Genomic DNA, 25,718 nt, shown 5'->3' with positions numbered 1-25,718 from the left:
GATGCCCAATGATTACATTTATGTGAAGCTAATATCAGCTAACGTTAGCCTGTTAGCCTCCGCAGCTAACAACTTTTAAACTTCCCGCTTCATCTGCGCACGGAACCTCAGGGTTGAACTGTTCATCCCGGTCAATCAACGTAATGACGCAGAACCCCGGATGATTGAACATGTAATCAAACAGATTAAATATAATTAAAAATGAATAAATAAACAAAGAGGCTGAAGAGTGAAGCAGAACTCCTCAAACAGCAACTGTTGCTGACAACAACACTGCACACTTCCACGTCCGCGTCACAGCACAGATAACAACACGAGAGGACCGATGTCTCACTCTTCCCTGAATTAAGAAACCAAGAACTAAAGGCAGAAAAAACATACACCGAGACATGAAATGATAACTTTGAACAGGTTGAATTATTTTAAATACATAAACATCAATTAATTAAAAGCTTTAAACAAAGGAGCCGGTCCGCGTCTATGAAGGGGCAGTAGCGCCACCTGTCTGATGTAAGTGTCTGATTCAGTTCAGACAGACTTTATTTAACGGGGTCGATGTGTGGTAATATTTACAGTCTATGGTGGTTACCTAATATTTACAGTCTATGGTGGTTACTGAGCTTAACATTCGTCACTTTTTATTTATGTATTTTAATCAGGGATGGTAAATTCGAGGCTTTGAATCGTATCGATACATTCGAATCATTGTTTTGAAACGTTTTGAAACCTGCTCGCTCAACGTCGGCATCTACTGGCAGAAGCTGTCATCGCAGCCATTAATTATTGTTTGTGTTGAAGTGTTGAAGGGTCCCTTTTCCCCAACCCCCTCTAAATAGTTTTCATGCAGACACAATCAAATCATCACTTCTTGTTTGATGACCTTTCTCATAGTATGATGGTCCTATGCCACTGTTAGTTTGTTGTACCATTAAATATTTGTATACATTTATTGAGAATCAATATTGTCTAGTCAAATTCCTTGTCTGTATAAACGGACTTGACTATTCTTATTATTCTGATCCTGACTAGTTCTTATTGTATTTCACTGTAATTGTACTCGTCAAAACAAGGTGGTATAAATATTCATGTTCAGAAGCATTTTGTTTATTTCATTTATCTAGCTATAGCAAAATAAATCTGCAAAAATATCTCTCAAACCACAACACCGACAACTCCTCAAACACCTGTATTTTCCGCGGACTTTTAAAACACTCTGTCCGGGTCACGTGACGTTTCGAAACGTGTTTGTAACGTCACGTAACGTCACGTGATGAAAGGTTCGAAACAGTTCGAACGAAGTGTCGGGTTTGCCCAATTGAATATCTTATGTCATAACATTTCCATCCTTGAATTACAGACTTATTAACGGAAATATCGGCGCTCACGCACGGGTCTGTCGGTGGTCGAGTTATTCTTCACTGTCTGTAGTTTAACTCGGTAGTTTAACTCAGTCTGTAGTTTAACTCTGTAGTTTAACTCTGTAGTTTAACTCTCTCTGTAGTTTAACTCTGTAGTTTAACTCTCTCTGTAGTTTAACTCTGTAGTTTAACTCCGTCTGTAGTTTAACTCTCTCTGTAGTTTAACTCTGTAGCTTAACTCTGTCTGTAGTTTAACTCTGTTTGTAGTTTAACTCTGTCGGTAGTTAAACTCTGTATGTAGTTTAACTCTGTAGTTTAACTCTGTCTGTAGTTTAACTCTGTCTGTAGTTAAACTCTGTTTGTAGTTTACCTCTGTCTGTAGTTTAACTCTGTAGTTTAACTCCGTCTGTAGTTTAACTCTCTGTAGTTTAACTCTGTAGCTTAACTCTATCTGTAGTTTAACTCTGTAGTTTAACTCTGTATGTAGTTTAACTCTGTCGGTAGTTAAACTCTGTATGTAGTTTAACTCTGTATGTAGTTTAACCCTGTATGTAGTTTAACTCTGTCGGCAGTTAAGCTCTGTATGTAGTTTAACTCTGTAGTTTAACTCTCTCTGTAGTTTAACTCTGTAGTTTAACTCCGTCTGTAGTTTAACTCTCTCTGTAGTTTAACTCTGTAGCTTAACTCTGTCTGTAGTTTAACTCTGTTTGTAGTTTAACTCTGTCGGTAGTTAAACTCTGTATGTAGTTTAACTCTGTAGTTTAACTCTGTCTGTAGTTTAACTCTGTCTGTAGTTAAACTCTGTTTGTAGTTTACCTCTGTCTGTAGTTTAACTCTGTAGTTTAACTCCGTCTGTAGTTTAACTCTCTGTAGTTTAACTCTGTAGCTTAACTCTATCTGTAGTTTAACTCTGTAGTTTAACTCTGTATGTAGTTTAACTCTGTCGGTAGTTAAACTCTGTATGTAGTTTAACTCTGTATGTAGTTTAACCCTGTATGTAGTTTAACTCTGTTGGCAGTTAAGCTCTGTATGTAGTTTAACTCTGTTTGTAGTTTAACTCTGTCGGGAGTTAAACTCTGTATGTAGTTTAACTCTGTAGTTTAACTCTGTATGTAGTTTAACTCTGTAGTTTAACGCTGTCGGTAGTTAAACTCTGTATGTAGTTTAACTCTGTATGTAGTTAAACTCTGTAGTTTAACTCTGTCGGTAGTTAAACTCTGTAAGTAGTTTAACTCTGTCTGTAGTTTAACTCTGTATGTAGTTAAACTCTGTAAGTAGTTTAACTCTGTCTGTAGTTTAACACTGTCTGTAGTTTAACACTGTATTTTAACTCTGTCTGTAGTTTAATTCTGTCCGTAGTTTAACACTGTCTGTAGTTTAATTCTGTCCGTAGTTTAACTCTGTCTGTAGTTTAACTCTGTATGTAGTTTAACTCTGTATGTAGTTAAACTCTGTCTGTATTTTAACTCTGTCTGTAGTTTAACACTGTCTGTAGTTTAATTCTGTCCGTAGTTTAACACTGTCTGTAGTTTAATTCTGTCCGTAGTTTAACTCTGTCTGTAGTTTAACTCTGTATGTAGTTAAACTCTGTCTGTATTTTAACTCTGTCTGTAGTTTAACTCTGTATGTAGTTAAACTGTCTGCAGTTTAACTGTCTGTAGTTTAAAAAGAAGACATCTGATTGAAAACCATGACGGTTATTCTTCAGTACCTTAGACAAACTACGTTGATTGAGAAGATACAATTATTATTCATGTTATTTTCATTATTATTATCTTCATTTACAGAAGAGTAGTAGAGCCTACATATTAGATATTCTCATCCACAGTCCTTACCAGTAGGTGGCGGAAATGCACCAATTCGTTGTTTGCCAACCGCCATAAAACCTTAAAGAAGAAGAAGAAGAAGAAGAGTGTGTAGTTCGTCCTCGCGTCTCTCACGTGCCCTTCAGCCGTCAGGAGGATCTTCAGCTCGAGCTCGTGCTCAGGTGAGATGATGAACCTGATTATTAATTTAGTTGACATTAAATCAGGTAGTATGTGACGTTAATTTGACGTTAATGATAATAATAAAAAGATGAAACAGTCTGAGCTAAAGCCGGAATTAAGAAGCTAATGTTAGCCGTTAGCTTACATTTGCTCTCAGAGAAGAATGAACATCAGTGAGTATTAATTGACCCGTTACCATGGTGATAGCGTTAAATGATTGGACCCGGCTTATCAAAATGAATCTATATAAATAACAAATATTTATCCTGAAGTGACGAGCTAGTACAGATAATTTAAGCACACAACTTTAATGTGAAATCGTGTTTACAGTCGGTCTGTTTGAAGGTCCGAGGCTCTTAAAGTGATCGATATATTAAATAACTGAGTTTATGAACTCTTATGTTAATGATTAAAGGTTTCAAAAGTCCCGAAGCTTTAGAGAATTACATTTTATCAGACAGGTGTAAAGGAGAGGAATGATGACGTCAGATATGACAGGTAAACTCCTGTAAATCATTACAGTGACGACAGATTGGTGTTAAGTAGACTCAGTTCAGTTCTATGCTGCCGTACCGTGACGTCATACAGGTATCTTCAGTTTGAATAATGTAATGGGAACATGTTTGTTTACAGAATCTGTAGCTCCATCATGGCCGTCCAGGTGACCGAGTCCGACCAGATCAAACAGGTAAACATCTTTAATAATCACCTTAACGATGAAAAGTGTCTAATTCTGTGAATGAACCTTAAAGCTGACAACAGAGATCAGTTACACACTCAGCGTTAAGTTATTCTCATTCCTGGTGTAAAGACAGTGGAGTTCATGATAAAGACACATGTTTGACGTGTTTAAAGGTTCTTTATGTAACATTTTACATGTATAAATCGTTTTTTATCGCCCATTAATAAGTGAACGATTAACTGATGTGAAAAAGTAGGTGTTCACTGTCTATCTGTGTTGCCTGTATAAAAATGTTTCCCCGGTTCGTATTTTCCGCGAAAGCTCCAGAAAGTGACATTTTATGTACGTTCTCAACGTCCTCCTCACTCCGCTCCGCTTACAAAGATCAACAGTACAAACTCATCACACACTCCCGGTCTTCACCTGCACAGCTAGAGGCCGCCTTCCACACACTTCTATCCGCTCTAGGAGCTCTCAAAGGCGGACAAACTCATCACACACTCCTGCTCTCAGTCAGTGCCTGCAGAGACTGTCGTTTGGAGGATGGGGAATGAATACAGACACACAGACTCCTTCACAGACTTTCACATGTGTATGACCACTTACCTCCTCTGTAAACATTATGCCTGTAAATATCCAGTGTTTCGCGGCCGATGATGATGATGCTTGTTTGTGTACGTATGAGCACGTATGACAAGCACGCGAGGGAGAGAGAGCAACAGGATATGGTGCAGTTCGCCTAACAGCCATGCGGTTTCGCTACAAACGCAGTATTTTTGAAAGTTACATATAGCCTGTTTAATGTGTTTGACATGTTTGACGTGTTTAACGTGTGCCTGTGGTCGGTGGACGGGTCTCTCTCAGTTTAAGGAGTTCTTGGGGACCTACAACAAGGTGACGGAGAACTGCTTCATGGACTGTGTCAAAGATTTCACCACCAGGGAGGTGAAGCTGGAGGAGGTGATCAGCACACACACTAAAACAAAGAGACACTAACACACACACACACACACACTAAAACAAAGAGACACTAACATACACACACACTAAAACAAAGAGACACTAACACACACACACACACACACTAAAACAAAGGGACTCTAAAGGTCCTGTCACACCAAGGAGGCTGTCTGTGAGCGGTCGTCGTCCTAGTCTTTGCGGTGTGTCCAGCTCCGTTGCAACCTGTCGGCCCCAGTTGGTCGAGAGGTATTTCCTCTTTCGCATGCACAGTATGATCGTGGTGGTTGGCGGTCGGCTGCAGTCTTTGCGGTGTGTTCTAGTGAAACTTTTTGGCCAAGACAAAAGACACAGGTGGCCTTCATCACCACCAGTTCCTTGCTGTCTGCTTGGTGTGTCAGGGCCTTAACACACACATACAGAAACATAAGTGTTAGAGATTTCTTCAGTCAAACTGTCCGTCTCTTCTGTCTGTGTGTGTGCGTGCGTGTTTCAGTCGACCTGCTCCGAGTCTTGTCTGCAGAAGTACCTGAAAATGACTCAGCGGATCTCCATGAGGTTCCAGGAGTATCATATCCAGCAGAACGAGGCTCTGGCAGCTAAAGCCGGTCTGCTGGGTCAGCCCCGCTGACCCCGTCTGAGATGTTGACCCCAGTAGGCTGGACCTGGTCCTGTTCCAGGATGACACAATCTGAGATGCAGCTGCTCAAGTTTGATTCAGCTGTCTGAAGGTGAACTGAAGCTCAGCCTCCATGTATGGCGATGTCATCGAGTCATGCTCTTGCTGCTCTATGGACAGAACCACACATACAGTCAGTTTGTCTGAAAGCATCATGGGAGATGGAGTCTCAGACCAGTTTCTTGTTTGTAAATAAACTTTGTGTTTGATGTTTAAATGTTAATTGTCAGGACTGCAGCGATGTCTGTCAACGTGTGGAAATAAAGATGTTTGAATGCTGTGATCAAATGTTTCTTCAACTGGGACACACACACACTCAGAGACACACAGCTTCTGTGTGAATAACATGTTCACAAACTGAACATATGAAGGAGGTCAGGACGTTCGTTTTCAGTTAAAATGTGGTCGGAGAGAAACTCGTCAGATGTGCAAAGAAACTTTCAAGATTGAACAAAGATGTTGAGTGGAACATGACATGAGAGAACCGACACGAACCTGAAACAGTTCCAACACTAACAAGCTCATGGTCTCTCTGTCCTGAGCACAAACTGTTTATATGTAAATATATAAATTATTCTCTGATCCTCCGTATGATTTAATGACTTTTTACATTTTATGTTTAACTTTGAACCTTTCAGCTCTTTATTCAGATGTTTAATGATCTCTTAAAAGTCACACTTCACCATGTTCCTCTTAACTCTAACATGTGTCTCTAGTCTGTCTACAAACCTCCTGATGATGAGAAAAGTCCACCCTCTCCGTCTTTTGCCTGCCCCACTTTTCAGAAAATGTGTGCTCAAACAGGCCGTTTGGCGATTTTCCCTTCATGACATCACAAAGGGCAGTAGCCCCTCCCCCAGGTGGGTGACACTCCCATAGCTAGGTGTTTGTTCTGCCCTCTGAGTCTACCTTCTCACCGTAAACAATAGGACATGGAGCCACCCAAGCCCTTCCAGAGACGGGGCGTGGTCAGACACAGCTCGTTTACATTTAAAGGTGCAGACACAGAAACAGTCTGTTCTGAACAGGGCTGAAATAGAGGGGTTTATAGACATGATCAAATACAGGATCAGAGTGGATTTAGAACAATAAACTTCACACACGTTTTGAAGAGCTCTGAGACTTATTTAAACTGGTTGAAGAGGAGGATGTGTGACATTTATTAAAAACATGAACTGATGATTCAAACTAAACCTTCCGACTTTGTGTCTGGGTGATGAACTTGAAACTACAGGCAGCTTCAGTTAGCTTAGCATAAAGACTGTCGATTGCAGCACTTCCATCTCACATCACAGCAGAACACATTTCTATGGTAACCACCTAAAAATTAAACTTCCATTAACTAGCCACGTTCACATTCATAATGTTTTTATTTAATGTGTCAGAGTGCAGGTCAAGGCTTTATGCTAAGCTAAGTAGCTTCTTATTTAGACTACAAACATGAAAGCTGTCAGCCTCGGAGTGAAAAGGAGGGTGTCTGGGTTTTCCTGAGGATGTGAGAGAGGGTCAGTGTTGAGACTGGACGAGATGTATTTAAAAACTTTATTAGAAACAGAGAGCTTATTGAGCGCCACACACTCCTCTGTGGGTGGGTGTGTATTTACAGTCGTCGCTCTCAAACCGCCGCTAACAAACGATCACATAGAAAACAAACAGAGTTGATGATACAAAGAGCCGTTAAAAATGGTAGAAATCATTCTTTACAGGCTGAAAATGTTGTGCTCTCATCCACACCGACCTTTAATCTTTTCTCAGAGCTTTATTTACAACACAAAGAAACAACACAGCCGTCTGACACACAGCCACAGAGACAAAAACCACGGAAGAAGAAACAACAGGAAATAGTGCAGCAGAACTCCAGTAGAGAGGGAGACGTACAGACGGACGATCAAATCAGCCAGAGAAGAAGAAAAACGCTGAAATATTACCAACGAAGAAAAAAAAAAAAGACTCAGTCAAAGTGACATTCTGCTGAGTCATGTTTCAGACTCGCTCTTTAAATAAAATCGACTCCTTAAAGAATCCATTCATGAGTCAGTTTATCGTTTCAAACACAAAGATGGTAAATAAAAACTCCATGGTCGACTTCAACCTTGAGGTTTCCCCGAGTCCCACTGAAAACAGATTTCATATCTGATGAGATTCAACTCGTAATACCTTAAGTCTGAATTTAAAGTCACGTTGATCGACATACATTTTGAGATTCAAACGTTAAGATTTCATTAAATACACAAACTTAAATCGTGCTTACGAAATTAAACGTTTGGATAAATGTCCATCAGGGCTTCTGTAGTTTGGAAACTCCAAAAAAACAAATTCTAATCCTCGACAACGAATGATGGGACATTCATCTTTGTCAGTTATTTTGTTAAAATTAGAAAGTTTACCGACTTCGTCTGCAGGTTCTCTCCGTCAACACCGACGCCGCTTTCTAACGTTCAGGACGTTTCCATTGTTCAAATAAAAACATGTCGTCTCGTCAGGCTGAACGTTCGACTTCAGTTGTTTTTAGTTTCATCGTTTTTATTGTTTCCTGGCAGAAAAGATCCTCCAAACACACACACTCAAACAGTCTCTCTCACACACACACACACATTCAAACAGTCTCACACACACAGACTACCCGAATAAATAAACTTCATTTGAATTATTTCAACAAAAAAAAAAAAACATCCACCTCTTTCTCCCCTCCCTCCCTCTTCACTTTTTTGATTTTATATCTGTATATTTATCTAAATAAAATCTGATTCTGTAGAAAAAGGACAAAAACTTGTTTTTTCTGTTTTCTTAAAAAAGTTCTTGAATGAAAAAAAGAGAAAAATAATTTGCATAAAGACGTGTGCTGCTGCTTCCTGTTTGTCAAACCTTACAGGAAGTAAACAGACTTATTTTGAAATCAGGATGATGTAAAGACGATCTCTGTGGCGGCGAGTAGAAGGCTGGTTTCAGTGTCCTCAAACAGGAAGTCAGTCCATAGCTGAGGGGGTGGGGCTTGTGCCCCTGTCAGTCTGAGCTCAGTCTCTGACCTGGAGGTTTCTCCAATCATGACCTCAGTGCAGGCAGAGTGGGCGGAGTCTGTGGAATGACAGGGCTGATCAGGAGTGGACAGGACCTCAGTGGGCGTGTTATCACCTGCACTCCACAGCGACGGTGTTCTGAGTGGGCGAGGCCGAGGAAGGACTCATCCCGGTGTCTGAGGAGCCCGAGGAGGTGGAGGCGGTGGTGTTAGACACTGAGGGGGGGATGAATAAACAACTCTCATGAGAATTTACCTGAATACTACTGAACCTGTGTCAGGTGGTTTCCCAGCATGCACTGCGTCTCCTACCTTCTCTCTCCTTCTTCTTTAGTCTCTTCCTGCGCCGGTCAATGGACGCCACCTCAGACTTCAGGGTCATGTAGTACTTCCTGATCTCCTGCAGCTTGTCCTGCAGGAAGGAGATCCTCTCTGTGCTGGACATGGAGTCCAGCTCATCTGTGGGGGGAGAGGGGGGGGTCAGACTGACTGTCCCATACGGAGCAGACGTTTGAATAATAAAGATGGCGGACGTTGTTACCGAGCTGGAAGGTCCACTTGTAGGTCCTCTGAGGAGAGAAGGGTTGTTTGTCTTTACTGTGAGACGAAGGAGACGACAGGCCGGGACAACGAGACTTTGGAGACTTCTGGGACAGGGATGAGACCCGGGACTGGTCCTCGCTGTCACTGCTGTGCCCTGTGGAGGGGTCAGAGGACCAGAAGACTACATCAGTAAACATTTGGGTCGGTCCATTTGTTCTCATTTATTATTTGCTTTGAACCAGGAATGTGCGTGTGCACGTCTTTTATTTAACAAACAGATTAATACCACAAATAAAACATGATCTCATCTGCAGGTTTACACTAACATGAAGGAGGACAAGACAGTGACATCAACAAGACATCATCTGCTCACCTGCTCCGTTCTTGTCCACCTTCCCAGGTGTGTGCGCTCGTTTCTGGTTACGTTTGTGTTTCTTGGTTGTCGGGCTCGAGTTTACATCAATCACCCTCTTCTGACCTGAGAGTCAACATCACACAGGTTAACATCAACCGACCAATCACAGGCCTCCAAATCCACAGACAAATTACAGGCCTCCAAATCCACAGACCAATTACAGGCCTCCAAATCCACAGACCAATCACAGGCCTCCAAATCCACAGACCAATCACAGGCCTCCAAATCCACAGACCAATCACAGGCCTCCATAACAACAACAACACAAAGAAGTGAGAAGGAGGACAGGCCAACAAGTGAGGAGGTTAAGAGCAAGTCTCTGGTCTTACCTCTGTCCTTGGCGTCCTGCAGGGACAGCAGGGAGGTGGAGGAGGAGGCGCTGCCATCAAATCCTGGGCTGGAGTCTCCTTCCTGCTCCCTCCTCCCCCCTCCTCTCTCCTCCTCTGCAGCGCTCCTGGCTGGGTGGCGCTCCTCAGGGGAGGAGCTGGGAGCGGTGGCCGGCAGGAAGGGCCTAACCTGAGGCTGGGGGAGGTGGGGGGACTGGGAGGAGGGGAGAGAGGTGTTGAGAAGGGGAGGCAGAGTGGGAGGAACTTGTTGCGGCTCCCTCATCATCAGGAGGAGGTGCTCTGGGGGGGTAGAAGGCTTCTCCTTCTCATCAGGGTCATCCAGGTCCACCTCGTGGCAGACCAGAGCCTCAGGGCCAATCTGAGGCTCTGCCTCCTCGGAGGGGGCAGGGCCATGAGCCTCCACAGCAGGGGCTGGCATCCCAGCATGCACCTCTGACTCCTTTGTAATTCCGCCAGTCAGTCGCTCCCCTGACACCTCCTTCAGAGTCTCTTCAGCCAGACGGGGCCACTCCTCTGTCTTCACCGTGCTCCTCCTCTCAGACTCCTCCCTCCGCAGGGGGGAGGAAAGTGTCTCTGGTGACGTGCTGGGGGCCATCTTGGATGCTGCAGGGGGAGTTTTGGGGGACGCGGCCTCCTCCTGCCTCCTTTCGGGGCGCAGCTTCTTCTCAGCTGTTCGCTGGTCTGCTGCTTTACGTTTCAGCGCAGAGCTCCTCTCCTCAAGTAACCCCGCCTCCTCCTCCTCAGAGGCGGAGTCAGTGTCAGAATCTGCAGGGGGAGACTCAGGGGGAAGGCGCTGGGTGGGGAGGCAGTGGAGGACCACCATTGGCTCATCCTGCCTCTTCAGGACGCCACGAGGAGGAGATGACACTGCTGCCATGTTGGAGGGGCTAACATGTTGGGCAGGGCTAAGACTGCAGAGGGGTGTTCTGGGCGGAGTTTCAGAGCCCGTCTCTCGGATGTTCGACCTACGACCTTTGAGCCTCGGGGAGGACAAAGGAGTCGACCTGTTGTCCTCCTCCTCTGCCGGAGCTGACAGAGGAGACGATACCGGCGGTGTCTTTTCCGGAGATGACTTGTGTTTGTCAGCGGTGGAAGGAGACATCTTATTGGTTCTGTCAGGGAGGGGGGACGCCCTTCGGGGGGACGTCTTAATGACCACTTCCTGTCCAGGAGACATCTTGCTGCTCTCGTGGACAGACAGCGTCCTGGTGACTCCTTCCTGCAGAGGCGACGTTCCTGCCTCCTTTTCTGAGTGAACGGGTAACTTGGCAGCTTCCACTGAAGGCTCCTCCCCCTCGTCTGCCTCCTTCTTCATTGATTGGCTCAGGAATTTGTCCTGAGGCATGCTGGGAGACTGAGGCTCTGAGGCAGCAGGAAGTTGACCTGCTGTTCCCGTGGCGAGAGTGTTTTCATTGTCAACGGTTGGCATGATGTTCTCACATGTCTCCTCCTCTTCCTCTTTCTGCTGGTGGCTGGGCGGGGCTTCAACCCTCCCTCTCCATGGCGACGGCTTCTTATCGTCAGGCGTGTCTTCTGATTCACTGTCATCAGTTGAGTTCCCCGACTCCTCTGCATGAAACAGATGCTGTGTTAGTTACTGTATGGATCAAAGAAGGGAAACGGGAACATGACAAGGATTATTTCTCACCATTGGACGCTCGGTCCGAGTCGTACATTCCCGACGTTCTCCGTGTTCTCCTGCGAGGAGTGTCTGCAGGGGGAGGAGTTTATTTAAAAGTTAACAAAAATGAACATGACCCAAAGTAATAACTCTTCTGAGCATGGTCAGTGTGTCTTACTGTCTCCGTTGGAAATGCTGGACGCCGTCTCAGACCGGCTCCTGCCGTTGGAACGCCCCTCTGTGCTGGGTGTTTTTGAAACACTGCGTCCTGGGAGGCCTGCGGGTGGGGTCCTGGTCTGAGGTCGACCTCGCTTCGGTCCCGGCGGCTTCACCGCCATCGTCGGTGTCTTCTCATCGTCTCGCTCCTTCTCTGAATCCTCCTTGTTCTGTTGGAGACAAAGAGGAGTTATTAATCACACCGCAGAAGACACGACTGCCATCACTCTGCAGGCCTGCTTGGTTACCATGCCAACCAAAAAAGAAATCCTAGGTCTTGTTTGAATGTTGTTTCAATGAACGCAAACTCCCGCACATGTTGAAAGTGTCCAACATACATTGAATATATCCAATCGTCTCTGACAGCACTTTTTGATTCTATTAATTTTTCATATTTAAGAATTATCATAAAACATTAACCGTATCAAACATGTTAAGCGTCTGACCAGGTAGACGTGATGAGGGTCAGGGGTTACCCAGAGAGGCGAGTTAAACCTGCTGACAGTGAAATGTGGAGCTGCTCACCTTGCCCTTCCTTCTCTGTCTCTTCTTTGTCCCTTTCTCCGGGGGCCAGATGATCCGGTCAGCCTTCACCCACTCATCGTACCTGAGGATCACACACACACACACACACACACCTGGGTCAACACAGGCCCCGCCTCCAGCTCACCTGAACTCCTCCTCCTGCACAGACGCTCACCTGACGTTCCAGCCGTAGTAATGAACAAGGTAGAACTGCTCTCCGTTGTCCACATCCGTCTTCTTGATGTGAGCCTCGTAGATCTTCTGAGTCTTTCCCCGGCCGTACTTAACCCTCACCTTCGTCCCCGCCAGAGAGTCCTCATCCTCCTCGCCTTCACTCCTGACACACACACACACACCATCCATGAATAGTGTTAAACACATTACCGGCCTGAGTTTAGTCTTGATGGTTTCCTGTCTTCACTCTGACAGCAGATTCACATATTCAATGTTTCATTGAAACACGGGTTCAGAGACTAAACATATGAAACTTACAAAAACTTTCTGTATTGATGTTCAAAATCAGACTGAAGGACTTTTCTGATAGGACGTGCTGTGTTCGCCGCAGAGTAGGGGGCTGAGCAGAAGGGGAGCTCTCACATGGGCAAATCATCGGCGCACGTTGCTAGGTGACAGAAACGATAGTCTGGAAAAGTAGCTTGTTGGATGTGCAGTGTTTTTGTTTCTGTCCACTCTTCAGTAGAAAGCTCTGACCTCTCTCCTGTAGAGGAGACGAGCAGTGAAGAAGAAGAGGGCGTGGCTTCATGAAATCCTCTGAACACGACAGGATGTGGGAGTTTAGGCTCGTCTAGGAGCTGCAACTCTATAATGAGCGCTTCACCTGATCTTAACTCCTATTGGACATGTGGCGGCTGTGGCTCAGTTGGTAGAGTCGTCGCCTCTCAACCGGAAGGTCGAGGGTTCGATCCCCAGCTGAACATGTCCGCTGTGTCCTTGGGCAAGACACTTAACCCTGAATTGCTCCCGCTGCTTCAGTGGTTGTGTATGAATGGGATTAGTTACTTCTGATCAGTCAAAGGGTGTGAATGGCTGGGTGAGACAGGCGGTGTAAAAGCGCTTTGTGTAGTCACTTATATAAGCTCAAGTCCATTTACGTGGAGGTGACGTCACAGAGCGTTGCGCCCAAGTTAAATATATTTTAACTTGTGCACAGACTGCAAATGTGACGTGCTGCGCTCGGCGAGGTGCAGATACGCTCCAGTGCTGCTCTACACTGGAGCGAGCAGAGCAGATTTGTCGTTTGTGATGTAACATCAGGACAATCTGAGCACGGAGAACTTCAACTGGTCTCTCCCTCAATGCAGTCTTCATATATCAGAGTTTATTTTAAATACATCACACAGGTTCATGAGTCTCACCTGTCTCCTCTCCTCCTCTCCATCTCATCCTCCTCATCCTCATCATCTTCATCATCATCATCATCCTCCTCAGAGCCTCTCTCCGAGTCCTCCATTCTCCTGTGGCTGCGTCTCCTCATCTCCCTCTGCTCCTCACTGTTATCTCCTCCTCTCTTCTCTGGTCTGGATGGAAACTCCCTGTCTGCCTTCACCAGACTCCCCACACACCTCCTCCTCCCCTGAAACACACACACACACAAGGTCACACATCATATCTGTACAGGAACCGTATCCGTCAGTTGAAGGGGAAAAAAAGGGGAGCAGCTTCATGTCATGAGGAGACACAGGAGAAGACAGAACAGAAGTAACAGAAGGGAAAAGACAGGAGGAGGACAAACAGGAGAAACGGGAGTAAAGGTTTTCTCACCCTTGGGGACAACTGTCTCTCCTTCACCTCCTCCTTTTCACTCTCACTCTCTGACTCCACCTCCTCCATCTTGTCATCCACATGCTCCACCTTTAATTCTGGCGAGCAGGACTCTTTTAGCTCCACCCCAGCCTGCCTTAGATTGGCTGGAGTGGTGGGAGGGCGGGGGTTGTTGTGATGGATGGTCCTGAAGGCGATGGAGGCGGAACGACAGTACTCCTCGAAACCGTACAGGTACCTGAAGACGGCAGATACACGGTCATTAAAGCAGGGGCTGATGGGAAATGGAGTGCAAGTCTGACCCGTCTGAGTCTTTGATACATTCTACAGATGTTCAGAGATTCACAGGATCCTTGAATTTAATTCCTTGAATGAATCTCAGGTATCTTTCAGGTGAGTTCTTACTTCTTGTAGGCCGTCTTCACGTTGTAGGACGCTGCAGAGTTCAGGATGGGGATCCCCAGATCCATGTAGACCTGCTTCCACACGGTCCCTGACTCAATCTAAACACACACACACACACACACACAGGGTCAGCAAAGCCAACAGGAAGTGACATTACAGGCGTTTATGACGATCAGGTATCTCACCTTGTGGCAGCCTCCCTGCTGATAAACCAGTCTGAAGAGTTTGAACAGGTTCAGGTCTTTGTAACCCAGCACAGGGGGCTTGTTGATCGGGGTCCCTGAGGGACAGAAAGGTAAACAGTCAGTCAGACAGACAGACAGGTAAACAATCAGACAGACAAGTAAACAGACAGACAGACAAACAGTCAGACAGACAGGTAAACAGTCAGTCAGACAGACAGGTAAACAGTCAGACAGACAGGTAAACAGTCAGACAGACAGACAAACAGTCAGACAGACAGGTAAACAATCAGACAGACAGGTAAACAGTGAGACAGACAGGTAAACAGTCAGACAGACAAACAGTCAGACAGCAGGGTAAACAGTCAGACAGCAGGGTAAACAGTCAGACAGGTAAACAGTCAGACAGACAGACAGACAGACAGGTAAACAATCAGACAGACAAGTAAACAGACAGACAGACAAACAGTCAGACAGACAGGTAAACAGTCAGTCAGACAGACAGGTAAACAGTCAGACAGACAGGTAAACAGTCAGACAGACAGACAAACAGTCAGACAGACAGGTAAACAATCAGACAGACAGGTAAACAGTGAGACAGACAAGTAAACAGACAGACAGACAAACAGTCAGACAGCAGGGTAAACAGTCAGACAGCAGGGTAAACAGTCAGACAGGTAAACAGTCAGACAGCAAGGTAAACAGTCAGTCAGACAGGTAAACAGTCAGTCAGAAAGGTAAACAGTCAGTCAGACAGGTAAACAGTCAGACAGCAAGGTAAACAGTCAGTCAGAAAGGTAAACAGTCAGTCAGACAGGTAAACAGTCAGTCAGAAAGGTAAACAGTCAGTCAGACAGGTAAACAGTCAGTCAGACAGGTAAACAGTCAGACAGCAAGGTAAACAGTCAGTCAGAAAGGTAAACAGTCAGACAGCAAGGTAAACAGTCAGTCAGAAAGGTAAACAGTCAGACAGAAAGGTAAACAGTCAGTCAGAAAGGTAAACAGTCAGTCAGACAGGTAAACAGTCAGTCAGAAAGGTAAACAGTTAGTCAGAAAGGTAAACAGTCAGTCAGACAGGTAAACAGTCAGACAGCAAGGTAAACAGTCAGTCAGAAAGGTAAACAGTCAGTCAGACAGGTAAACAGTCAGTCAGACAGGTAAACAGTCAGACAGCAAGGTAAACAGTCAGTCAGAAAGGTAAACAGTCAGACAGGTAAACAGTCAGTCAGACAGGTAAACAGTGACACACAGAGCATGTTTAAACCTAACAGTCACTAAAGATGGAAGCACCAGTTTACAGGAAGTGTCAGAGAGAAGCTCTGAAACTGAGGCTTGAGGCTAACGCTAACCTGGCTGCTAAGAAAGATTCCAAATGGTCTCTCTGTATAACATTATCACAGAGTTAGAAGGAGTTTGAACTTCTTCCACTGTCACCCTGTCTGAACATGTAAGTGAACATGTGCTCCCTTCATGCAGCTGAGACTACAGAGAGACTGGATAAACCTGTTGGAGCTCTAATAGGGAGCACAAATCTCAACCTACACACTGTAACATTATCCTCTGGTAACTCACTGCAGTGTGTTTGCTTACAATGATTCAACACACATTTCACACAATCACATCTGCTTCAGTACAGAACAGGGGGACTGGTGTGCACCCCAACACTCACCTCTGTCCTCCATGAACTTGTAGAGCTGCTGCAGAAAGTGGTCTCTCTCCTCCGGATCCAGCTCCTCCTCCGGCTGACCAAAGGAACAGAGAGGCAGACAGGTGAGCAGACAGACAGGTGAGCATCTGAACACCACGCAGCCGCTTCAGTCACTCAAGTCTCACCTCTTCTTTCATGTGTTTCTTCTTTTTCTTCTCCTCTTCATTATCCTGTTCTCCGTCACTCTCCTTCTCCACCTCATCCTCCTCATCATCACTGGAGGAGGAGTCCAGGATCTGACTCATGTCCATCTTCCACAAATCTGGAACCTCCCTGCTCTTCAAGAACGTCTGGGCAGCTAAAAAACCTGGAGGAGGGAGATGGAGGACCAAGATGGGGGGGGTTAGAGAAAAAGTTAAAGTATTAAAGGATGGAGGAGGGAGAGGAGGAAAAATAAGAAAAATTATGAGAACAATCATTGGAAGATAAAAAAAAAAGAGAAAGCAGTCAGTGTAGAGCTCTGACAGCCGAGTCAGGGCCTCCTGGTGCAACTGCTGTGTCTCACCTCTACTGCTGGAGAACTCGGACCTGATGATGCTGGAGGAGGTGACAGCGCGGACGTGTCTCCTCGCCACCGTGTAGCTGCAGGACAACAGGAGACAGGAAGCAGGAGAGTGAGGCTACTGTTCGGTTTAGAATCAAAGATCAATTCAATAAAGAAAAATAGAAAACTCACAACTTGGCATCTCCGAAGGATCGGACCAGACACTGATCCCTCTTCACCACCAGCTCATCGTTACAGCTTGGAGACACCACCTGAGGGAGTGAACACACCTGAGTGACATCATCGCTCAAAGCCAATCAAATCAGAGCCTGCACTCCGGGATGCGTGTATGTGCGTGCTCACCAGGGCCAGGTACCAGCTGCCTGGCTGCTCGTCCTCGTTCTCGATGCAGGATACTTTCCCCAACAGCTCGTCATTCAACCTCCTCCTGTCCTCCTCCTCATCCTCACTGGACGAAGACTCGTTCTCCTCATCAGCCCTGAGAGAGAGAGAGAGAGACAGACAAACAGTTAGTATTCCTTTCTCTAGAGCTGTGCATCTTCACTCGTCTCAGTTTTCTATTTTACTGCACATGGCTACTTTTTCAGAAACAGAGACTGTCTTATAAATATGAACTCCTTTTGTATCATTTAAAAAGTTTGTGTGTGTTTAGTTGATTAGATGAGAGTATTATGTTATTAAGTCTCTGTGTTCTCTTCTCAGGATGTTGTATCTCTTAGCTGTGAGCTTTGTTCAGGGTCAGTTTTGTTTCTGTCCTTTTTATTTCAGACAAGTTGTGTTAAGTTGCTACTGCTGTAATGTAACGTTTCACATTAAAAGCACTTCAAGATACAGATTTGCAGCTGTTTTTATACTGGCTGTTTACATCCATCCCCGGCTGAAGCCTCAACCCCACTTAACGAGCTGGCTGATATCATTCATAAATATGAAAGCTCCCACCCTGAAGCAGTGATTATAGCAACGGGAGATTTCAATCACTGTCTTCTTAAATCAGACCAATGTTAGAGCAACATAAAGGCTGCTTATCGGTCCCTTCCATCATCGGTCCATTCTTCCATCACTCCCCTATGTACAGAGGAACAGATTAGTCAAACTGACTGGACGCTCTACTCAATGCTGGTCTAAAGTTGCTGAAACTCAACTACAAGGGTGTTTTGATGTCACTGACTGGTCTGTTTTTAAATCTGATGACCTGGAGGAATATTGTGATGCTGTCACTGGATATTGACTTCTGCATAGACCTGTATCCCCCGTCAGGTTGTTAAAGGGATACTTCACCCGTTGAAACATAAATCTGTATTGACATTGTGTCATATATGTAGTAGAAATGTGAACTCAATTCTGAAGTTGGTGCCTTCTTGGCCGAGAAAAGGCAGAAAGTGTCTTTTTGGCTCACATGGGTGAAAGACACCAAATCTCAGAATGCACAGCACTGCCGGCCACTCCCACTAAGGTCCTCTTGGCTGCTCCTGTCGGCAGCCAAAACCACTAGATTTATATTTTTTCGCCATTATCAGCTTTCTCCATAGAGCCTGTTAGCATAGCTTCCAAGCAATATGGCGCACGTTAAGTTTTGATTCTGGGAGTGAGTTCCCACCCACTGATCTGCGATAGATCTGTAGCTTCAGTGGTCGAAAATATGAGGAACTAGCGTTGTAATTTCACACCGCTAACCACAACAGCTTCCGATGACGCAAAATGACGATTTTGCATCATCGGAGGCTCCTTTTCAGACTTAGAAATACAAAGATTTCCCATCTCAGGGGAAAATGAGGGTGGGATGCACGACCATTCAAAAATACTACCAGGTTTCTAATGATACAACGCTTAATGCAAATGGGTGAAGTATCCCTATAAGCAACACTCCAACTAAAAGCCCTGGCTCAATAATGATGTCAGACTTAAACTAAAGGGCCGTGCCACTGCTTTTAAATCTGGTGATGTCACTAGCTATAAGCTGGCCAGATATTTGCTGGAGTGGTCGATAAAAGCAGCTAAGCGCTCCTACAGAGAACGGATCGAGGGTCACTTCACTGGTAGCGACCCCCGTCGCATGTGGCAGGGTTTAAACACCATCTCTTCTTACAAACCCAGAAGCCACACTGCAGCTCATGATCTTTCGCTCCGAAATGAACTGAACACTTTTTACTCCAGATTTGATGCTGCAATCACTGAGGCTTCTGTATTCATCCCTTTCAATCCTAGTGACCAGAGAAAGCTGTCAGTGACAGTACAGCAAGTCCAATCCACTTTGTCCAAGACCAAGCCTCAAAAAGCCGCCGGTCCCGACTATGAACACTTAGACAAGGGCAAATCCTATGTCAGGATACTCTTCGTAGACTACAGTTCTGCTCTTAATACTATCATCCCTTCAAACTGCAGTGCCTTGGTTTGTGTGATGCTATCTGTGAATGGACTTTTAGTTTCTTGACTCAGAGACCTCAAAGAGTTCCAATCGGAGATTGTCTGTCTGAACTTGTTCTAAGCACTGGGTCACCGCAAGGCTGCATTCTAAGCCCATTGTTGTTCTCCTTGTGTACTTATGACTGTACTGCTTCACATCATAATAACGTTATCGTAAAATACGCTGACGATACTACGGTCATTGGTGTGATGAATCACCCCATGATGATGATCAAAAGGTACAAAACTGAGTTAACAATCTAATCCATAAACGTCTCCATCACCAAGGAGTCAGGATCTTTTTCAAACCGGCCACTACACCCTCTCCCTACCCACTACCCCTGTGTCTGCGCGTCCTCGCGGAGGGTCCGCCATATTAAGTTTGTCCCAAACCAATTAGCTTTTCTACTTTTGATGTCTTTGTGAAATCTCAATTCAACAACAAAAAAATACACTTTTTGCTGCTCTGATGTTCAACAATATTATCCTTGTCTTTGCATTAATTTAGGACACCCTGTTCTAAAAATAACAATAAATGAACTTAAATTATAAATTACAATAAACAATGTAGGCTCAATCTAATAGTTTTGTTATAAGTCTACACTAATATAACTAAAGAATAAGAATAATCTAGGTTACATAAATATTTCTACAGAATGCATTAGCTACAAAAAAAAAGCTGTTCCCGCAAGTTGCCGCTGAGAAACCATGGTAACACTCAGTTCCTGTTTACACCTGAGAGAGGGAAGTTGTTCCCAAAGCCTGCCGCTGTATTTGTACCCTACACCTTGATGAAGGGGACTTCATTCAGTTGCAAGTGTGACTTCTAACGGAGTGCACTCCGTCTTGGAGGGGGAGGGTGTAGGGGTTGGTTTGAAAAAGGGCCTTAGTCTTTGACTTCAGACAGGAAAGGATGTCCCATCCTTCCATCATCATAGACGGCGAGGCAGTTGAGATGGTGAATAGTTTTACATTCAATCAATATTGGAGATGCTTTTGAAAAATAGAGAGTGGTTAGAATGCAGAAAGGTTTACAGACCAATGCAGAGCTGGATAAACACTGAAGCTTCTACTGCTCCTTTAAAGAAATCGTTGTTTGATCTCTTGAAATGGATTCAAATAGGTTGTACACATTTGAAGCGTCTGAAATGTGTTCACTGTGGGATCATTTTAATCAAACTAACAGCAGCTGCAGTTCATTATAAAATCAGATCCGTGATCATGACACACGTTTGTCTCTACATGAAGAGTAAACACTCACACGGCCTGGGACGAACGGCGTCCTCCTCGATTTGTCTTCTTACCGATGACCGGCGTGCCGAAGTGTTCGGGGTTGGTCAGCGGCAGCTGGTCCAACGTCTGAGTGGACAAGAAGACGATGACGTAAGATCTTAACATGTTGTGACACCTTCATGGTGGAAGGATACAGAAAGTAGTCCCTCCCTCTGAGAGACACTTACCTCACTCTCTGCAAAATGTCTCTCTCCCTTCAGACACAGGGACGTACGACGAAGAGTCTTCTCATCTCCATCATCAAACACTGAAACACAAACACGTTTCAGTGAGGTCACTTCCTGTCCTGACCTGCAGCCCTCGTCAGTGAGTGAACTTTGATTCATATTATTAGAAATTTGTATAGCGTCTTTTTAATGACGTTTAGCTTTGACCGATTGTGGAGGGCCGACATTCTCACAGGCGTGACCTTTGACATGTAGTAAGAGGAGACCGAGGACTGAGACAGCCTGCTGAGTCTTTAATATTTCATTTGAATTACATGTGAAATATCTGATCGATGCTGCGTTCAGGAGCTCCTCAGAAGCTCCGGTTTTCACATTTGGGAAGTCGTTCTTCAGACGTGTTTCAGTTTGTAAAGTCAGAATGCTGTAATAACAAAGAGAGTGGGCGTGACCTAAAAGAGGATATGTGAATGTTTTTGTTTCATGTTTAGGCTAAAAGTTGATGTGAAATCTTTGAATGAATAAAAAGTAACATTAATCATCTTTACGCTCCACGGGACGCCGAGTATCATGTCAAGGCAAATCACTTCTAAAACCCTGTGTCCACCTGGCCTTTTTATCCAGGCAGAAAGGTGCTGGCTCTGCGCTCAGGTTGTGTGAGTTTCAGATACACCCTGTGACATCAGGAGGTGATCCGTCAGTGTGGACCAATCAGAGAGCAGGATCATAGACTCACCCACAGTGTAGAGGCTGGCGTCCGTCAGCTTACCGATGACGCCTTCACTGGACAGACCCTCGTTAGTCTTCACTTCCACAGTGGAGCCCACCTGAGAGAGCGCACCACACAGAGGCCATTTATTAATACTCTTTACAGCCTCATCTCACTGTTACCATGGCAACACCTCATCATCATCACTGTCTTACCCTTAGAGGCCCTTTGACCTGGTCGTCCTGCACCACCTGGGAAGTGCTGTCACCTTTCAGGGTTACCTGCAGACACACAGAGAGGAGGAAGAGGAAGAAGAGGAGGATGAGAAAGAGGAGGTGGAGGAGGAAGAGGAGGAGTTATTTCACTGACCAATACACTCCATCTGAACCTCTCATCATTAACCTCTGTCATTAATCTAATTTCTGTGAAGACTCAGAAGGACAGACTGCAAGAGGCGTTACATCATGAAAGAGTCCGGCAGAAGTTTAGTGTGACTACAATATAATCACGAGAGACAAGGGAGGACTGTAGACATGGTGTTTTGTTTGTTTTAGGCACAGATCATCAGTGCAACTCTTTTCTGAAACTTGTATCCATATATCTACAATAGTATCTACTTTCCTCTATCCTACAACAACTTCCATGAAACTTTATTAACAACTGTCAACGCTCCGTCCCGATTTCACTCGTACAGTGTGAGCACATAAATCGCAAGGTCTGGTCGGGCGTCGTAAACGATTCAGTCGTATAGTGTGAGCTGACATGCCACCCCGACTTTTACACAATCGGGGGACGATCGTACAGTGTGAGCTGGGCTTTACCCAGGGATAGACTCCTGCTGTGAGCTGCATATTTGAACAACCAGATCAGGAGGATTTCAGGAGCAGTCCTCCTGTTGTATCTAGAAATGTTCATAAGTGTGTACATGTAAAAACGACATTAGAGAGTGGGTGGGGTGATGTTTTTATATCCTGCACCGGCGCCCCACAGTGGTGATCTCCGTACACATAATTAAAGAGCTTCATCGTGTTTCTGCTCATCAGTTTTTCTCTTTGACAGAGAATCTGTCAGACAACATGAAGCATCGATATGAAGGTCAAAATATTCCTCATATTGTCAGACTCTGTTCCTTCAGCTGCCTTCTGTCCACGTCATGTGCTTCCTGAGACGACATGATGCAGACAAATATCCGCTCTGATTGGTCACACTCACAGGAATAACGCACTGCAGCCTCGTCCAGCTGCTGATGTTCACTACAAACGTCTTCTATAATGTTAGTCCTGAGGACACCAGCTGTGTGTGTCCTCAGGTGTGACCCTGGAGTGTGTAGCACTTACCTTCACCTTCACCATGCGCTTCACAGTCTTGATCTTGGCCTCGCAGAAGGCTCCTCTGTACTTGGCACTGACATCCGTCCCCACTGTCAGGTAGGCAGGCTCGTCTGCTGCCTAAAACAAACACACACACGACATCAGGACCCAAAGACTCCCAGCATGCACTGCAACAGATGAGCTGCAGTTCTCAGGTTTATAAACTTTGACATTAAATCATCCTTCAGACAGTGGTTTGTCATCCACACTGACTGAAGAGGTGTTCACTGACCCTGAATAAAATATGATGTTCTGTTATATAGACTTCATGGGCAGATACACCTTTAATAACTGTCAGGTTGTTGAAATGTCCCATGATGCCTCACTGCCGGGTGTCTGTTCGAATAGAGAAAGCTGAAAGAGCTCTTCAAAGATCTGATCATCAACATACATCTCAGTCTTTAGATGCCTCAATTTTAAGTCTGATCCCATTGAAACTAAAGACTAGTAATAATGGCAGTCAGAGGTCACCACAGACTATATATGATATGATTCTACTAAAAGTGGAATAAAATACATCTGTTTTATTACCATGGCAACAAAAAACATCCTACACATCCATAATAGGTCATTTATGGTTTTTAATAACCAAACAGGTAAATAACTCGTTAAACTTCAGGCTGATGAAGTGAACACTGTTTGAAGAAAGGTTTTTATGTTTTTAACTTTTCATTCATGGACTTTTTCTGTTCAGTTTACTTAGAATCCATGTTTGATGCAGCTCTGTAACTTCATGTTGCGCGAAAGCCAACAGCAGCAGAATAAAGTGAATCTGTGATATTAAAAAAAAGTACTGGATCGACATTCAGAACGTTTGATTAATCTAGTTCAGTCAGTCTTATAAACACAGATTTGTGCATTTTCCAACTCAGGAAACTTGCTTATCCCATGTGACATGAATGCAGGAAGAGTTCTACCTCGTAGTTCAGCTCAGAGAATAAAAATATAAAACATGATTGAGGTATGTGAGTGTCTTTGAAAGTCTGTGAGGGTCAGTGGGAGTCTGTTAAGGTCTGTGAGAGTCTGCTAGGGTCTGTTAAGGTCTGTGGGAGTCTGTTAAGGTCTGCTAGGGTCTGTTAAGGTCTGTGATGGTCAGTAAGAGTATTTTAAGGTCTGTGAGAGTCTGTTAGGGTCTGTGAGGGTATGTTAAGGTCTGTGAGGGTATGTTAAGGTCTGTGAGGGTATGTTAAGGTCTGGAGTGGAGGTGACCATGACTCTGATTACCTGTAGATGATCCCATACTGAGTATTGATAAGAATATCTGTCTCAGACTGAATTCAGAAAGGAATGATTGCTTTGTATAAAACAAAGATTTTAACATGATGGATGACTAACACGATGGACAGATCATCGATTGTTGATACATAAACAGACTTCTGATGTCGGCCCTGATGGGATCACCCTGAGGACGAACAAACTAATTAAGTGAAACTAAAAACGACTCAATCAGCGTCTCTTCATGTTGTCATGGTATCAACCAGGTATCAGTGTATTTAGATGAACATTACTATGTTATAAAACTTTATAAGTATGGGGTGGTGACACCTCTATCTGTGGTTTGTTATACAGACATGACCTGTAAACACTGTTGAGTCTTGTACTGGTCAGATCCCAGTAAAGGCAAGTTGAGAGCAGGATCTGTGTGAGCAGGTCAAACACTCACCTTCATCTCTCCGGTTATTTGAGGGAGTCCAGCTCGAAAGGATCCGGATCACTGAAACACACAGGAGGACACATGAGAGCTTCATCAGGAGGCAGTGGACACACAGGGACAGGGTGTCAAACAATGCTAAGCTAACAAACTAGCTGCTCACTTATGTTAGCTCTGGCATTCTTTCTGCCCCCCTCCCTCCCTCCCTCCTCCCCGGATCAGATCAAATATGTGGCACCAACAGCTAACTCCAACACGCTCACAGCGTTCACTTCACCCGGACATGGAGGGACTGTTTCAGAGAGCTGGGGGTTAAATATTAGCGGGTGTGAGGGGGGACACGGGGCGGCTGCGGGTGAGGAGAACATCGCGGTCTGAGGAGCGCTCCTTCCCGCTCCGCTCCTCTGAGTCACTCCGCCATCACAGCTCGCCATGTCAGCTCTGCTAGCTCTGCTAACTTCACCCCCCCACCCCCCAAACCCGCCTGCTACACACCAGCAGCTGTGGGGGAGAACCAGTAACACATTACCGAGTCCCAGCACGAACAAAGTACAAACAGAAGCAGTTTAAAGCGGGGTGAGCTGGCGGAGGAGCGGGTCTTCACTCTCCGGTCCGGGGCTAAATGTAGCTAGTTTGCTAACTAGCGACAGAACAGCTAGTTTGTGATCATCTGGCGATTTAAAGCGTCGAGCACATTACAGCAGCTTCCGCTCGCAGGACGTACTAAGTTTGTACCGAGCCAAGCGGGACGGTGTGACACTCGACGGAACAACCTCTGCTGTGGGTTTATTTATTTTTTAATTGTGGCGTTTCTTCCACAAAGGCGCACAAGCTTCACATTTCTTCACTGCAAAAACAAGCCGACTGTCTGCCATTCAATCCCCAGCCTGCTCGCTACAACAGCGGCTAACTGCGACCATCCCGGCCCGACTGTGACACCCGCCCCCCCGGCTCCGAGCCCCGCAACCGCCGCAGATTATCCCCGGTTTCGGTTTTAGCTCTGTTCGGGCACATTTAGATGGATTTTATACTCACATACTCGGACGCGGCTGCTTCCCCTCTCACTCGCTGTGAAGCGATACACGAACAACAAGCTGTTGAGCCCCGAGCTCTGTTTCCTGGTCTCTGATTGGCTGTGGTGACAGCGGTGGTCGAAATGGAGTATTCCGATTGGCTGAGTGATTCCTCGATTATTATTG

The 25,718-nt window shown here is 45.1% G+C and overlaps 2 protein-coding genes across 3 annotated transcripts; one reads left to right on the top strand and one right to left on the bottom strand.

Moving 5' to 3' along the window:
- Window positions 1-3,240: 3,240 nt before the first annotated feature.
- On the top strand, window positions 3,241-5,944 carry timm9 (translocase of inner mitochondrial membrane 9 homolog). Its single transcript, XM_020653719.3, has 4 exons — window positions 3,241-3,345; window positions 3,980-4,034; window positions 4,893-4,988; window positions 5,482-5,944. Exons 2-4 carry the CDS (start codon window positions 3,996-3,998, stop codon window positions 5,614-5,616), a joined length of 270 nt encoding a protein of 89 aa, XP_020509375.1. The 5' UTR covers window positions 3,241-3,345; window positions 3,980-3,995; the 3' UTR covers window positions 5,617-5,944.
- A 1,248-nt stretch (window positions 5,945-7,192) lies between these two features.
- arid4a (AT-rich interactive domain 4A) lies at window positions 7,193-25,659 on the bottom strand. 2 transcript variants are annotated; one of them, XM_020653737.3, is made up of 25 exons: window positions 25,555-25,659; window positions 24,532-24,582; window positions 22,836-22,946; window positions 21,714-21,779; window positions 21,526-21,616; window positions 20,793-20,872; window positions 20,594-20,691; window positions 17,272-17,407; window positions 17,101-17,180; window positions 16,930-17,006; window positions 16,550-16,731; window positions 16,386-16,458; window positions 14,720-14,814; window positions 14,535-14,632; window positions 14,130-14,367; window positions 13,724-13,941; window positions 12,523-12,684; window positions 12,348-12,429; window positions 11,785-11,992; window positions 11,634-11,696; window positions 9,968-11,554; window positions 9,597-9,701; window positions 9,222-9,377; window positions 8,993-9,139; window positions 7,193-8,896 (listed from the first exon to the last, which is right to left on the bottom strand). In XM_020653737.3, the coding sequence occupies exons 2-25, from the start codon at window positions 24,535-24,537 to the stop codon at window positions 8,793-8,795; spliced, it is 4,263 nt and encodes a 1,420-aa protein (XP_020509393.2). In that variant the 5' UTR covers window positions 24,538-24,582; window positions 25,555-25,659; the 3' UTR covers window positions 7,193-8,792. The 2 variants fall into 2 exon arrangements, with proteins under 2 accessions (XP_020509393.2, XP_020509395.2); XM_020653739.3 differs by having other exon boundaries at window positions 25,559-25,583.
- Window positions 25,660-25,718: the final 59 nt, after the last annotated feature.

Source organism: Labrus bergylta, chromosome 18 (genome assembly GCF_963930695.1).
Source record: "Labrus bergylta chromosome 18, fLabBer1.1, whole genome shotgun sequence".
NCBI lineage: Eukaryota > Metazoa > Chordata > Actinopteri > Labriformes > Labridae > Labrus > Labrus bergylta.
Note: the sequence above shows the minus strand (reverse complement) of the source record. Positions and strands in the feature narration are given on the sequence as shown.